The following is a 16,916-nucleotide window of genomic DNA, read 5'->3' as shown; positions in this document are numbered from 1 at the left end:
CGCCGTGTCAAGTACAACGAAAATGTAAAGAAACACATATTTTTCCTACTGTAATTAATTTATTTACGTTATTAATTTATTGTAAAACAATCAATACACTCACTACCAGCGTGAAACTATTGGGTACCGTAATTCTAAATGCATATTAAAAACAGAACACATAATAACCCTGGGCCTAGGCATGTTATCGATATTTTTTTCAATAATAATTATTCCATAAACCTAGTATCTATAATAAATAATAAGAACATTAATTACATATTGGTTGTCAATGAAACGTCTCACAATCAAAAGTGTATACAATATTATTTTAATTTCTTGCTAAGAGGAGTTTTTTATTTGTTTTAAGCATTGACACTCTATAATGACTACAAAGGGCCGATGTATTTGACAGAACTTATTTTATGTATAATATAATACTATCGTTATAACATTAAACATATCTTTTCAACTCACTAAACAATTATACAAGACGAAATCCATGACGTGGCTTACTTGATAGATTCATAATTTTGTGAAATGTGAAAAGATTAAATAACATTTTTTGATAAAGTGAACAATCATTTTTAAATCATCATCCGTCATTGCAACTGATCAACCAATGTTGGAACTTTCCTTCTTATCTTTAAAGCTTTGTTCCCACTAGCGACGTAAACGCAACCTATGTAACGTAATAGAATACCCTTCCAATAATAGTTTTTTCCCGGGCCCGCCTATGTGATATCAAACCTGCGATTTTTGCAGCATTGTTGCGTCGTCGGTTCTCACCTTTGATTTCGCAATACAGCACTTTGCGTCAATACGTCGTTGCGTTACGTTGCGTCTGTAGTGGGAACCACATATTACAAACACAACGCAAGCATTTATCCAACCGCATTCACCCCCCCCCCCTGCCTACCATCAAATTATAAATACTGTATCATTATATTATTGCATTTATATTACTATATTCTGCATTCATTCACTATGTGTAATAGGCCTATACTATTTAGTATAGTTCAATAATTACTGTATCGACACTATTATATAAATATACTATCTTGTAATAAATTATTTTATTTATAGATAAATATAATATTTGAATTCTAAATGTACAGAAGACGAAATATTAATGTGTCTATTGACATACTAGCCTACAAATCCATAAATTTGAATAATAATAATCAGTTGCTATATCGAATTAACCTAAATCTATACATTATATACTGGATTTAAAAGATGACAACGTGACTAGATTAATTATTTTATTATGCCATATTGCCACTAATTGTATTAGCGTTGTTTTTCTTCTCAAGTATAGTTTCCATGGCAACTCTGGCCTCTTCTACCATTCCTTTCTCCTTATCTTGCGGATCTCTAAAGACGAAAAAATACAATTTTTACTATTACCTCTCGGGGCGCCGAACTTTTAGGAGGTCGCAGGATGGCATTAAACTCGGTGATCGTGAATAGTGTTGTATATTAATATTCAAACATATAAGTAGTAGAAAAATAACATAAATTTCATGGAAACGAAATTGTATTAAAAATATGAATTTTTTATTTACATTTATCATTATTAAATAATCATGCGTAATTTAATTCATGCTCAAAGCTCACAACATTTTTTAACACCGACAAAGTCACCACTGCGCGCTTCAAATTTATGGTCCTTATTCTTAAAAGTGGACTAACTCATTTTTTTACACACACACACACACACACACACAGCCAAGGATGAAGGAGGACACGATCCACTATTATAGATCACAAGATAAACACACACAATAAGATGCGAGCCAAGTCTCGAATCTTTGGGAGTGGATGAATTTAAAAAGAAAAAACAGGATCGGTAAGCAGCAAAATCGCAAGAACTCCAACTCGTATGTTACGAACACAATAGAGAAGGTAGGCCTATATTTGATGAAGGTTATGGATGGCAAAAGGGATACAAAAAGCAAAGAAGTAAAAAGCAGCAACATGCGTTTAGCAAACGGTATGAACTAATCGCGCTAACCTACTTACGTTCCTGTTGTCAGCCCCACTTTAATGTCATTCATTTTAACAGGGGTAGATTTCTGAAAAGATAAATAATAGTAGTTGAATGTACCTCTTTCACATGGCCCAGCAAAACCTCAAGAGTTTACACACACAAGGGTGTTTTGTATGGTGTGTGTGTAAACGCCAGTGTGAAAGGAATGTATAAAGAGAATCATTGGTGTTATTGGGTGGGCAGTGGTAACATGCAAGATGAATCCAAACATACATTAAAGCTCTGTCTACACAATCAAACTTTATGTGACAAAAACATGTGATGTATTATAATGGATATGAATTCATATCACTACCATATTTGGGCACATCACACTGTTTTTGTCAAGCTAGTTTGATAGTGTAGACAGAGTTTAAAGCTTGGTTCCCACTGGCGACGTAACGTAACGTAAACGACGCAACGTAAGAAAATGCCCTTCCAATAATTGTGTTTGCCCCCGCCCACTTGTGATTACGAAATACAGCACTTTGCGTCGATACGTTGCTGCGTTACGTTGCGGTACGTTCTAGTGGGAACCACGCTTAACAAAAGAAGAAATGAGTGTAGATCATTGATTAAAAAAGATAATAATCATTACTTACCAGTGCTTTATTTTTCAATTCATTCTCTTCATTGTTACGTTTCACTGATTTCCCACCATCGAAACCAGTATCGGCAACGGGATTATCATAAGCGTACTGAAAAAATGGTAATCACGTTCAATAATGAATTTATTAACGTACTTATTAGTTGCAATACAACCATTATCATTATTAACAAAAATCAGCCGGTATATACTGTAGCCGTGATAGAAGTATACGGAAGTTAGTCGTGTACCCTGAATTATGTGTTGACCGTATCTGTTAACAACAAATATGCCTCTCTGAATTCTTTTTCTTGTATGCAGTAGAAAATACTTTACCATACACCACGGCACAAACTATGCCTCATTTCAAGAACTATAACTAAATACTAACCGATTCTTGGCTTGAGATTGAGGTTCGTCGTTTTGTAAGATCTGTTCCCGCAGAAGGACGGCGCTTGCTTTGGTGAACTCGTGACGTTGTTGTCGTGCTCATGCTACTTGTGGCAGCCATTGCCTTGCGGTAGCGCCGTTGATAAGCCTTCTTAACCTGTAGACAAAATGTACCGATTATTATTACAGGTAAATGGAGGCAAAATGAAGTTTGGACGGTGAGACACTGATACTGAGAACTATGACGCACAAAAGACACACGTTGCATGTCTCCTAAAATATTCAATTCCTGAACAAAGCCATAATATCGGTAGGCCCAAGGGTTCGAGGCTCGCTTAAGGGTAGCCTGGTGGTAGAACGAGTTTTCTCAGATACTGAAGATAAACCGTAGGTACAGTGTACACAAAAATAACCTAGTACATCTTTCGATACATATGAGAATACTAGTTCACACAGCTACTGTCTCAAGCGCATTGAGTATGCTACTGGGGTCTTTTGGAGAACAGTGCTTGACTAAAGAGGACAATCACTATCAAACCAGTTTGACAAAAAAGTGTGATTTGCCCAAATATGGTAGGGTTATGACATAATCGTGTCCATAAATGGGCATATCACATTTGTGATGTCACATACAGTTTGATAGTGTAGACAGCTTAAATCATAATGCATAAATCTTTATAAGGTACGGTATGGTCTATATGGCACTTTAATGATGGATGATAATAACGAATGTGTATACTAAGGCTTTGTTCTCACAAGAGACGCAAGACATCAACGTAAAGGATTTTACCAATCACAAGCAATGTATTATTCGAACTGTCGCTTGCTATTGGTCAACTTGCTTGCGTTGTGTCTACGTCCTTTGCGTTGTGTCTTAGTGGGAACCAAGCTTAATGATAAAAAAACGTAATTACTTCAACATTCATGAGACAGTGGAACAAGAAGAAGATGACTCCTTGCAGTGAGTTACATATAGCGAACAAGTAGGTGAATATGATAGTATATTCGTTGACAGACAAGAATCCAAACACCCATGTCAGTCCGAGCAGTGGTAGCAAAACAAGAGCTGCCTTCAAGCTGGTTCTAAATATAAAAATAAAAACCATCGTTAATAATTCCAAAGTAAACCCTTTTACTTTCTCCAGGCTTCAGATGCGGAGTTCACGTCATCGTAGAGATTATATAATTCTGCAGAGTTTGAAGAAATATTATTATTATATATTATAATACGAATATTATTTGATGACGTCAACAATAACTTACTTGATTGCTGATGTTTCCTGATCTTGACAGTTGCCGCCTTTGATCTTGTCTTTAGCAGAAAGTGAGTGTAACATCACTCGGACAACAATGACCAAAACAGCTGAATTCAGCTGTGGAAGAAAACATGTAACATTAAACATTAAATGGTCTTTCGATTTGCCACGTTCTATAGGACTTGCACAACACCCTATATCTAGGGTCTGTTCAGACCGGGTAATTTGGTTTCTGTGGCACAGTTATCGGTTTGGTGCGTAGGAACCAAGTTACCGGGTAAAAAACTAAGCCTGAACGAGCCTCTAGAATCCACCAACACTGTGTGGAAAAGGCACATCCCAGTGTCTACGCATGCGCACATCGTTTCTAGGTTGTCAAAAATCGAAAGTGCCCAATGTTAATATATAGGTGTAAGAATTGTCTTAAGGAATCGAAGACTGAAACCAACGACTTACAATGACGACAATGGCAACGGTTGGGACGAAGACGATGAGAAGCATTTCAGTTGACAACCAGCACCTGAAGAAAAAATAAAACTATCGGTAAGTATTACTACTCTCTATGCAATTCCAATAACAATAACATCTTCATTCACATTTATTTTAAACACTCCAAAAAATGACAAGCATACATTTAAAATAATTCAAATGGTACAATAAAAAGAACTGTTTCAGTGATCGGACATAATTATATAAACACAATAGTTTTAATTCTTTAATTCTGTTTTTAAAAACAAAACAAACACAAAACTTACACATTATCTGATCCATATTTGTCAAAGAATACACCAACTGATATGCCAATCACAACCAATGGAACACCTTTAGACAAACAAAAGAAAATAAATTAGGCCTAAATCACGATTTTTTAGAGTTTAAAAAACGGAAGGAAATAGGTTCTGTTAAAATGAAATTTCCATTTCTAACTTCGTTACTTTTTGGGAGAGTATGCTAATTAACTGATTATACTAAAAGTACCGTATTGGAGGTATATAAATATACCAAATGTTTACTTTGCAAAACTCAAACCGACTGAAATCCTCTCTATCATCTTCCATATTCAGTTGTGAATTGATTGTTCAGAATCAGTGTTGTGACAATGTTCACAGTCAACCAGTGTAGCCTTCGCCAGCACGCAGTATCTTGGATTTTTAACACGTTATTGGAATATTGCTAATACCACTGCTTAACGTTTTTACATGAATTACGAAAATACATACCCCATCCAAGGACTAAATACTTCTTGATGTGACTAGAAGTTCCAAATACTTTAACCAGAGCAAGGTACAGATGAATTCCCTCAACCAACATCCACATAAACATAGCTGTCAGCAGGTAGTGTAGTAGAATTGCAAAAGTTTTGCACACATACTATGAATCATGGAGAAGAAGAAAATGTTATGTTAAAAAATTGCATTTCTTAACGAAATGATAGAAGCAGTCAAGGGAAATGAACGAATTTTTTGGCTTAAAAGTTGACATCTGAAGATAGCACAAGTTACTTTGGCAGGCCTATTCAAAGATCGCCACGAGATTCTTAGAGATGTGCAAGATGGCCTATTCCAAGTGTGCCAAGTGTTTGGACATAAGGAGATGTGGCTAAACGTTCCAAATACCAAGGCAAGGTATGAATTCCATCAACCAACATCCACATAAATATAAGTCACAACATTCAAGTTGGTTTTCAAAAGAGTTTTACATAAAGAAATATATGGATTAATCATAAGATAATAAAACACTTACTTTATTCTCTGTTCTGTCAATTCCTACCAGAAAAACGAAAAGACTGGCAGCCATGGCACCAGCCAAGTTCTCGTGAACTCGAATACGGTCCGACTTAAGCCTAATCAGATTAAAGGAAAGATTATTTTAAGATTTGGCCTAAGCTTAATCTTTCTTTATTCGTTTATGATAATTATTAACATTAATCTAATAATAAATTTTTCACTGTACATTTTGTCAAGACGGAATGGAAACATTCTGGAGAAAATGTAAAAAAATGTTAGGAACATTGAAAGTAAATGACAGAGAGGAAGAAAAAAATGGATAGAGGAAATGTTTGATGCTAAAACTCTCTGTATGAAGTTGTATAATAAAGCACAAGACTTGAGACATTTCATGAGAATGGCCACGAGTACTAGGATATAAGTAAAACGATAATGAGGGAATACAGCAGGTAATTTATTTAAATTTAAGTATGAAACTTACTTGAAGAACTCGAAAATGAAGATTGATAGTATACAGCCTATGATTGACAGCGTGCCACCGATGTATGACAGTACAGATAAGGCTACGTTATGTGCGTCATCTAACTCTTGCTATAGGGTCAAACACAAAATGCGTTACATTTGTGATTTCTTAAAATATACCAACGAAAATGCGGTACATGGTATGATTTCTTAGAATACACAAACGGAATTGCGTTACACGATATGATTTCTTACAATACACAAACGAAATTGCTTGCTTGCGTAAGTTTGGTTCCCACTAGAACGTAACGCAATGACGTAAACGCAACGCAAGCGTTTTAACCAATGACAAGCGAAGTTATAGACAGTTAGCAATCACAAGCGAATAAGCCATCGCTTGTGATTGGTCAATTCACTTGCGTTGCGTTACGTCCTTGTGTTGCGTCGCTAGTGGGAACCACGCATAAAGGCCAACTCCGACAGCGTACGACGAGGCCCGACGGTACGACTCGTCGGTAATTTGAATTCCAACGAGAGGATTCGTCTTGAGATAGCGTCGGGCGTAGATTTTAGGTCGTGAGAAATGTGTAATGTTCTTCCGAGCCTCGTCGTACGACGCTGTCTGAGTTGGCCCATAAACGGAATTGCGTTACATGGTTTGATTTATTACAATACAGAAACGAAATTGCGTTACATTGTTTGATTTCTTATAATACATAAACGGGATTGCGTTAAATGGTTTCATTTCTTATAAAACTTTGATTACCTGAATTCCATGAACGTCCATTAGAACAGCGAAATTTGTAAGATGATTGCAGGCACATTCTGTGTGTGTTGAGTTTGATTTGACTTTGACACAACCTGTGGTGTCCCATTGAGTTGCGGCATCCCTATGTGAAAGAGCCTAGACGTCATTATTGAATAAAAATAATAAAGTACGACGCAAACGTAAGCAAACTTAATTGGTACAGGCAGCAACGAATAAACCTAGGCAGCAACGAATAAACCTAGGCAGCAACGAATAAACCTAGGCAGCAACGAATAAACCTAGGCAGCAACGAATAAACCTAGGCAGCAACGAATAAACCTAGGCAGCAACGAATAAACCTAGGCAGCAACGAATAAACCTAGGCAGCAACGAATAAACCTAGGCAGCAACGAATAAACCTAGGCAGCAACGAATAAACGTAGGCGCAACGAATAAACCTAGGCAGCAACGAATAAACCTAGGCAGCAACGAATAAACCTTAGGCAGCAACGAATAAACCTAGGAGGCACAACGAATAAACCTAGGCAGCAACGAATAAACCTAGGCAGCAACGAATAAACCTAGGCAGCAACGAATAAACCTAGGCAGCAACGAATAAACCTAGGCAGCAACGAATAAACCTAGGCAGCAACGAATAAACCTAGGCACAACGAATAAACGTAGGCGCAACGAATAAACTTAGGCGCAACATATGCAATTGTTTACGGACATGTCATAAACGTAAATTAAATGTAAATGACTTACGTGGAATCTTCGTTTAAAAACACACACGTTATTTCATTACTTGCATCCTAAAATAATAATTTTAAAAACCGATGCTACAACCATCTTTGGAACGAGTAATGCTGAAATAGTTTATTAATTAATTCTTAAAACGTATGTTTGATTTGGTAGATTTTAGTAACTAATAATATCAAATAAGTCACTACTAAATGAATTAAAATAAACTTAAAAAGCATATTTACCTCATGATGTTGAATCACAATAATTACAGGATCTGACAAGTTTTCAAATTTTACATCTTGGTATCCAAGAACTTTTGCAGACACAATGTCTCCGTTTACATATCTATACCAAACAAAATGTTCAAACCAATTTGAAACTTGAAACACTATAAACTTTATGTGACAACAAAAATGTAATATGCCCATATATGGACATGCACTAGCATATTTAGGCACATCACACTTCTTTTTTTTCAAAATAGTTTGATAGTGTAGACAGAGCTTTATTCATTTCCAAAAATGTTCTTATTGCTACAGGTGGCCTATATTTCCCAACATATTATAAGGTAAAATGAAAAGGAAGTTAAAATGGAGTTTTTACTTAAGCTCTGTCTACACTATCAAACTTATGTGACAACAAAAATGTAATATGCCCATATATGGACATGATGATGTCGTACCACTACTATACTTATGGGCATATCACTAGCATATTTAGGCACATCACACTTTTTTTTGGTCAAAATAGTTTGATAGTGTAGACAGAGCTTTATTCATTTCCAAAAATGGTCTTATTGTTACAGGTAGCCTATATTTCCCAACATATTATAAGGTAAAATGAAAAGGAAGTTAAAATGGAGTTTTTACTTAAGCTCTGTCTACACTATCAAACTTATGTGACAACAAAAATGCAATATGCCCATATATGGACATGATAATGTCGAATCACTACTATATTTGGGCATATCACTAGCATATTTGGGCACATCAAACTTTTTTTTTGTTAAACTAGTTTGATAGTGTAGACAGAGCTTTAAATGCAGTCAATCTTTTGGTAGATTTAACTACATAACACTCACTGGTCCTGATCCTCTGTTCCCGATGACGATGCGTTCAGTAAACTTCCAATTGTTTTAAATCTAGCTGAGTAGATCCCAACAAAATCTGTAAAAAATTTCACAATTTTAAACAATATTCATTCATTCATTCATTATTTTATTTCGGAATCTCTGGTCCATAAAAAGTAAAATATTTAAAAAATGAATAAAAATAAACAAAACTGTACTAATTACTTCTACTCATCTCAGGATGGCATTCCACCTGGAGAGCATCTTTGACTTATATAAGACTTTGCCATATAATCGTTAAGACTAAAACCTTTTGACTTGGATTTAGTCTAGGCCTACACATCAGCAGGTAGTATATCGATTTCCTTAACAATTCATAAAAATATAACCAAAAATGATGTTCGTCAATTGAAAGGAATATTTCATTTAGGCTATATTGGTTTATTCAAGTAAGTATACAGCAAAATATATTCTTTTTATTTTTCGAGTCAAAAAGCTGCCATTACACCAATGAATTTAATATACCTGGCTCATTTTCTGTATCAACATCAAAAACAGATTTTGGTAGAGTGATGCTACTGGTACTAGCCAATGTATCATTGCCGTCACCATCACCAAATGAAAAGTAACCGTTGCCTCCAGTCGAGTTATCAAATAATTTAATACTGAGATCTGTTAAGACAATTAAAAATTTTAATAAATATACAATAATTTATAAAAAAAATATAGGTTTGTATGTACCATTAAACAATTTGTCTGTTAATTAATTGAATCAAATCAATGGGGAGCTCTGAATATGCTACGCTGCGCACAAATTAATTTACAAGACGTAGTTAGGTTGTCGGTCGTCGCAAATATAACGCTCTCTATCGTAGATAAATTCATTTTGTAATTTGACTGAACACGAATTCACATGAGAGTGTGGAAAAGAAACTTGGAAAACAGAATTTGAAAACGAGAATTTATTTTATTGTATATGAAGCTTTCTTAGAGTCATCCGACGTATGAGCAGCCTACAAAGTTATTACCGAAATTGTCTAGTTTTATAACAGTCTCCGAATTATCACCGTTGTCCTTTTGTATCTTAGCTATTGCTTCCGCCATTGTCTCGGTGGAGTGCAGGATAGATGTTGCCGTTTGTGCTGCTTTGTCCTATAATCAAAATAACATAGAAAAATACATTATTTATAAACTCCTAAACCCTGGGTCTAGAAATGACGTTTTAGGCTGGTGCATGGTTCTTTATTTGTTTACTGCTTTCTCAGAAGAGACTAGTATTTACCGGATTGTTACTGTTCTTCCAAGCAGATGTTGTAGTGGGATCAACAATATTATCGACACTCTCACTGAATAACTGAAAAGAAAACACGTTAAAAATTAATGAATGGATGTTAAGCTTGGTTCCCACTAGGACGCAAAGCAAGGACGTGAGCGCAACGTAAGTAACTTGACCAATCACTAGCGATGGACTATCCGAACTGTTGCTTGTCATTGGTCAATTCGGTTGCGTTGCACTTACGTCCTTGCGTTACGTCCTAGTGAGACACAAGTTTTCGGGAGGTCTCTAGGAATAGAAAAAAAACGACAAAACACGAATAGAGGAAAAAACACCTGCGATTAGAGGACAAAACACCTGCGATTAGAGGACAAAAAACCTGCGATTAGATGAAAATCTAGCAAAAAGAAAAGATAAAAAGGTACAATAGCATGGAAGTAAGTGACAATCAAGCCTTTAAACGATTAGAGAAAATGCTGCGCACGACACAAGTTAAACAGATATATCACCTGTACCAAACTTTCAACATCATCGATATCAGTTGTCTCTGTAGCGTCAACAATAGCAGCAATTGTGTCAGTGGCAATGTCCAGATCGGCGGGGAACAACTCAGATCCGGAGTCTGTATTTGTAATATTTTGTAAAACACTCAGAACTTCTATAATTCCGTCTTCTGAAGGCGATTCCTCTAGTTCTTCCACCTAAAAATTAATTTAATTTAATTTAGGCCTAATTCTAGTTGATTATTAGAGGCTACATTAACAATATTTCACGTCAAGGTAAAACTGTTGTTCATAAATGTTACATAATGAAGGTTTAGCTTTTACATTCTGAAGCTTTGTTTCCTATATGATGCAACGCAAAAACGTAAGTGCAACGCAAATAAATTGACCAATGACGACTCGATGGATCATCCATTAATCACGTCAGAATTGGTCGAATTAATTGCGTTGCGCTTACCTCATTTCGTTGCGTTCTAGTAGGAACCAAGCTTCGGTTTTACACTTAAAGATTGATACGGTAGATTACGCGTGTTGATGTCGATGTGAAAATAAATAATTGTCGAGTTTATATACGTTTTAGTCGTTTATATTATAATTACCAGTTTGCTGACTTCTTCGAACTGTGGACTAACGCACTCTGATAAATCCGGGTCTCCCCAGATAACTTCTAACGGGCTCTCAGAAACTACCACACATTTGCGTCTTGCCTGACCTGCACAATTATCAAATATAAAGACAAAGTGACGTTACAAATTAGACTTAAAATAGTAAAAGGTTGGACCTATAGTTTATATCTTATGACTGCAGTACTACAGTAACAACTGTAGTACTACAGTAACAACTTCAGTACTAAAGTAATACTGCAGTACTACAGTCAATACTGCAGTACTACAGTAACGACTTCAGTCTACAGTAACAACTTCAGCTATAGAAACCAACGCGTTGTACGCAAAAACAAACTTTATTCAAGGGTTGACTTATTCGGACTGCTACCTATTGTTTTTATTGTTTTATTGTTTATTTATTTATTTTTGTTTATTGTTTATTGGTCAAGGTGCGCACTGGACGAGAGAAGCCCTTGATCAATGTTAGGACCAATCAAGGTGCTTTAAACAGTCCTGGCTTTGTTTGTATCAAACCTGTTAGTGGCGGTAATTATCGCTGTTGGTTTCGATTGAATAAAATAAAATAAAATAAGAAATGTGTGAGCCATTTCCTTCTGTATAGTCTGTACACTTTTGCAGCATTTTGTTTATATCGTATGGTATTTCTTTTGTGTTTATTGAATTGATTCTATTACCGTCCGTTCCCTCTGGACAATCCTGGACATCTTGCTCATCTGGTTCTGTAGCCTCCCACGTAATGAAACTTCCCTCAATGGTATCTTGTTCTGCTGCACAGGACGGAGCTTCTGGTTCTGAAAATAGATTATAGAGAAAGCTGTAAAAACAGACAACGTGAAAATATACACATAATGCAACCAGGGAGTTAACTCCCCGATGTAACGTCACATTCTAAATTATAGAATAATACCTATATCACATCTGTCCCCACGGTATCCGTTAACACATTCACAAGTATAACCGCTGATGACGTCATGACATACTCCACCGTTTTCGCATTGGTGATGTTCACATTCGTCAATATCTGAAAGAAAAGTTTTTTTATTTATCAATCGGTACAAAAGAAAAATTCAACTATTGATAATAAGATTAATTCACAGACAAATGAAATAAAATCTATTCGATAGAGTGACTTGATTTTCCGTTTATAACACATCATTTCCCCCCCAAAAAATAGCTTTTTGAAGAATATCTATATACGGTACCTTCCGTGCAAGTAGCGCCCGCATACCCATCCAAACAAATACAGCGAAATTTGTTTACTTCATTCACACACTCTACGGCGTGTCCACACGGGTCAGATTCACATTCATTTACGTCTTCATCGCATACATCACCGGTATAACCAGCTGCGCATGTGCACGTGAAGTCCGTGGAACTGACGTCAGTACATTCTCCTCCATTTTTACATGGGTGGTATTCGCAAGGCATGATCTCTGTAAATGTAAATTCATAATACATTAGGCCTAATGTTTATTATTAATTTTTCTAACCTACTTATGTTTCCTCTGCTGTTTTTACTTCTTTACTTGTTCTAAAAATGACATAATATGTAGCCTACTTACGTTCGACATGGTAATTCAGTTTAAACTTAGAGTATTCGCCGCCATGATAGTCAATGATCAGATTGTTGCTCGTTGAAGTGTCGTCTGCTTTGCTGTTGCCGCATGTTGTCGGTAACATTGTTGCCGACTCATTGGCGCCATCATAGACCTAAACAAAAATGATTTCAGACAAAAACATTGACGCAAACAACAGGATTATCGATCCAGAAGGCAAAAAAGGATATGTTTTATGCCCAACAACACAGATAAAGTAAGGAAATAAATGCAATGCACTTCTTCTTCGTAACGGGATTGGATATTCAGTTTATAAGTGTAGTTATTTACTGCATGAATAATTAACAAAAATATTGATGAATACATAATAATTATTAACTGCAATAATTTAAACATTTGTGAAATTGATATTTTTCCCAAATAAGATATAGTAAATATAGGTTTTTACTGTAACTTCTAATTTTATATGAATTATTGAATCATGTTTATATTACCTTTTTTGGTAAATATTGATTTTGAAATTGTTTGTATCTTCTGCTTATTTGATTTTGTGACGCGATATTTTCAGACTGGGACGCAATATTTCAGACTGTGACGCAATATTTCAAACTTGCCTTTTGTATGCCTTTTTGTGTGAACAAATAAAATAAATGACGAGGATGATCCAGACGAGGACAATTATTGAAAATACCTTACTTTTAAGTAGTCATTACTACATTCGTCATAGCTGACATCATAATGTTCGTACTGCAGTATAATCTTGAAGCCGTCTTCAGTAATGAGTTTCCAATTACAGGCGATTGATAATCCAGGTGGCGTATCTGGGTACAAAGGGCTCTCTATGCTACCCCCATTCGTAGCATTCAGCTCGATACCTTTACATAACCCTACAGATCAAACAACAAACATTTAAATGAGCAATGCGTTCATTGGTTCCCACTTGGATACAACGCAACAATGTTGGCGCAACAACGCAAGTGAGTTGACCAATCACAATTGGCAGTCCGGGGGTGATCATCGCGTCGTGATTGGCCAAATTGTTTGCATGCGGTAAGTTTACGTCCCTCTTACGTTGCGTACAAGAGTGGGTACGAAGCTAGTGCTCGTTGCGTCCTAGCGTTGCGTCCTAGCGTTGTGACCTACTGGGAACAAATCTTAAGAGAATCCATCTTTGGGCATATCACTACCACATTTGGGCACATCACACTTTTTTTTTGTAAAACTAGTTGATGGTGTAGACAGAGATTTACTTTACCTGTGTAATTTAGTTGAAATCCTTTAAAACCATTTGTGTTATCACTTTGAAAATGTACAGTTACACTGCTGCCACTAGATTCGATTGGGTTCGGAATTTCGCTTCCACAAAATTTTCCAATTTCTTCTTCATTCTCGTCTAAAATCTGATAATTTGAGATAATACTAATATAAAATATGTTAGCCATAAATATCAGTGCATATACTACCTAACTATCGCCTGTAATCCACCACAACCATTTCTACCACAAAATGGAAAGGTATTTGCTGCCTTGATACTGCTGAAATCAGTTAGAAACACAAACATTTATATCTTTATCTTAATTTTCGTTCATCATCAACTTTTTGGTCGTGATTTCGACCAATGGATGGGACCAACAGTAGAACTATTAAGGGGACACTTTCGGGGCCCAACAAAGTGACCCGTTATGATAGAGTTTCCTCTGAATAGGGGGTTGGGTGTAGTAAAAAAAAAGTTTCCAAACAATCAAAATATCCTACCTCCAAGAAATCATAGCACTGTTCTTCAAGTTTAAAAGAAACAAACTCTATTTTAACACGACTGCCCTTTGACATATTTATAGTCCATCGACAAGACTGGTCGTTTTGGTAGACAGCAACGCCATAGTTGGCATTCTGGATCGTTCCTTCCCACGAATTCGGTGGCAACGTCGGCGAGTTACATTCACCTTTAACTAAATGTAAATACAGAACCATTAGGCCTAAACACGTGAAAGCTAGAACCTCAAGCTTGGTTCCCACTAGGACGCACTGCAAGGTAAGTAACTTGACCAATTATAAACGATGGATTATCCGAACTGTCGCTTGTCATTGGTCAATTCGGTTACGTTGCGCTTACGCGTTGCGTCCTAGTGGGAACCAAGCTTTAATGCAGCCTCAGCGCTTTCGATTGTGACAACGAGGATATCGACCAGGTATGTATGCAAATTAGGGTCCCACCTGGACATTGATTTGATGACGTCCTATAGTACGATCGAAGAATGTGATAGATCCGAGAACGCATTGTTTGTTTGTTCATCAGTTATTTGATTTTCCACTTCCAATTAATTAAGTATAAATGTGAATGGTGGTCAAAATAAGTCTAAAAATAGACTTCAAGCGGAGACCACCATTTACAAAATAGAGAAACAATAATTACTTGACAAAAAAATAAATAAACGCATTGTATGTAGGACTACACAGTTATACTTCCACGGCTAAGTTACACATTCGCAAATTCTAAACTCTCATTATTTCAAATATTTCCTACTTCTGCAGTTGACTTCGGACGTGAATTAAAATCAAATTATCGTCCAAACTTTTTAACTTTAAGTAATCATAATGTCATAATTAAGAAAAGTATAATACCAGAGAATATAGATATCTATCATTTGATGATACTCACCCGCCGACAGTGTAAAAGCAAGAAGAAAGCACACACTTGAAACGACCCTAGACGCTTCCCCCATAACAACCCGAACAACCTAAGTAACAAACAATTTAACTAATAGAAAATAGAAAAGCATAGACTTGTATATTTTGGATCGAAAATCATGTCGATGCGTTGTTCACAGAATTAGAAAAACTTCACACAATTGTAAAATGAATGACAATGTGTTTAAAATGTAAACTAATTACATTAGATAATTATAATAATTGTTAGCAAATAACTACAAATATACACGTTAAATAAAAAAAAAAACCAATTTTCGAGAATCTAAGAGCGATGATACAATGTCAATCAAACCAAAATAAATAATTAAACTTAACTCACGTTTTAGATGGTAAGTATGTCTATAAATAACTGACGTAGACTTATTTTATACGACGTAAAAATTTAAGACAAAAAAAAATCAGATACAAAGCAGTTGTTGCATTTCGTTGTTTTGAGTACGGCTTCCAAATCTGCGAGTGACGACGATTTTGAACATTATCGACTATAAACGCAAACTACGTACCTCGCCATAACAGACCGCCACGTGATCCATAACGCCGATTTTCATTGGCTGATTCTTGTTAAAAGTTTGTTCAGACTATGACGGGAACATTAATTTCGTCGCATACGTTCGTTTAACACATGGTGACCATGACGACGTGAAGCGGAAATGCGCACGTTTGGCCAGAACGCACCTGTACATATATCCGGTCTATTCATTCTCTCATACAATCCGGAAATAGAAACCTTGGTTATCGATTAGATTATCATCATTATAAAAGACATCGTGTAGAATTATTGCTACAAATAAATATTACACTGTAAAGTGTACTAATAACTCATTAAATAAGGTTATGTAGTGCCAAATATATAGTTTCATACGGATTATTTCGTTGTTACATAAAGCTTGGTTTTCCACCACTGATGCAACAACGTAAAAGCAACGCAAGTGAGTTGACCAATGACAAGCGACAGTTTGAATAATCCCATCGCTTGTGATTGGTCAGATTACCTGCCGTGCTCTTACGTCCTTTGCGTGGAGACCAGGGTTAAACTCACTTAAAGGTACATTTAATGTTTTTTTATTATTACATTACGTAATTGTCATTATTTGTTTTAATCGGATAAAATCGCCTCAGTCGAAAAACACACTCGATAAGCTGTAACATATAAAAACAAGATCCCTGCTGGAACTGTGGTTTAGACATAGACGATAGACCAATCAGATGTCTGATATGCAAAATACCCATATTCGTCACGATGTATTTCGGTT

General features: G+C 35.9%; 1 protein-coding gene across 3 annotated transcripts; it reads right to left on the bottom strand.

The window, feature by feature from the left end:
• Positions 1-54: 54 nt before the first annotated feature.
• Positions 55-16,099, bottom strand: LOC140050150 (adhesion G protein-coupled receptor L3-like). 3 transcript variants are annotated; one of them, XM_072095215.1, is made up of 29 exons: positions 15,983-16,099; positions 15,614-15,692; positions 14,710-14,903; positions 14,210-14,354; positions 13,651-13,841; positions 12,961-13,108; positions 12,601-12,831; positions 12,306-12,419; positions 12,073-12,189; positions 11,372-11,484; positions 10,779-10,970; positions 10,276-10,347; positions 10,022-10,145; positions 9,519-9,665; positions 9,006-9,090; positions 8,167-8,269; positions 7,946-7,992; positions 7,199-7,322; positions 6,452-6,561; positions 5,987-6,086; positions 5,464-5,614; positions 4,999-5,065; positions 4,700-4,763; positions 4,251-4,360; positions 3,902-4,070; positions 2,989-3,144; positions 2,614-2,709; positions 2,005-2,057; positions 55-1,356 (listed from the first exon to the last, which is right to left on the bottom strand). In XM_072095215.1, the coding sequence occupies exons 2-29, from the start codon at positions 15,675-15,677 to the stop codon at positions 1,248-1,250; spliced, it is 3,396 nt and encodes a 1,131-aa protein (XP_071951316.1). In that variant the 5' UTR covers positions 15,678-15,692; positions 15,983-16,099; the 3' UTR covers positions 55-1,247. The 3 variants fall into 3 exon arrangements, with proteins under 3 accessions (XP_071951316.1, XP_071951317.1, XP_071951318.1); XM_072095216.1 differs by having other exon boundaries at positions 1,262-1,356; positions 1,997-2,057; XM_072095217.1 differs by having other exon boundaries at positions 1,288-1,356; positions 2,001-2,057.
• Positions 16,100-16,916: the final 817 nt, after the last annotated feature.

The sequence above is a fragment of the Antedon mediterranea genome, chromosome 5 (genome assembly GCF_964355755.1).
Source record: "Antedon mediterranea chromosome 5, ecAntMedi1.1, whole genome shotgun sequence".
Classification (NCBI taxonomy): Eukaryota; Metazoa; Echinodermata; class Crinoidea; order Comatulida; family Antedonidae; genus Antedon; species Antedon mediterranea.
The sequence above is the reverse complement of the archived record's forward strand: the minus strand, read 5'-3'. Positions and strand labels throughout refer to the sequence as shown.

Bases quoted from the DNA above. Each gene is read 5' to 3' on its own strand.
- LOC140050150 (XM_072095215.1), bottom strand. From the start codon at position 15,677: ATGGGGGAAGCGTCTAGGGTCGTTTCAAGTGTGTGCTTTCTTCTTGCT. The intron at 11,485-12,072 runs GTAATAGAATCA...ATAATTGTGCAG, and splicing joins TTGTCCAGAGGGAACGGACG to GTCAGGCAAGACGCAAATGT. The intron at 9,666-10,021 runs GTAATAACTTTG...TTGTCTTAACAG, and splicing joins TATAAAACTAGACAATTTCG to ATCTCAGTATTAAATTATTT.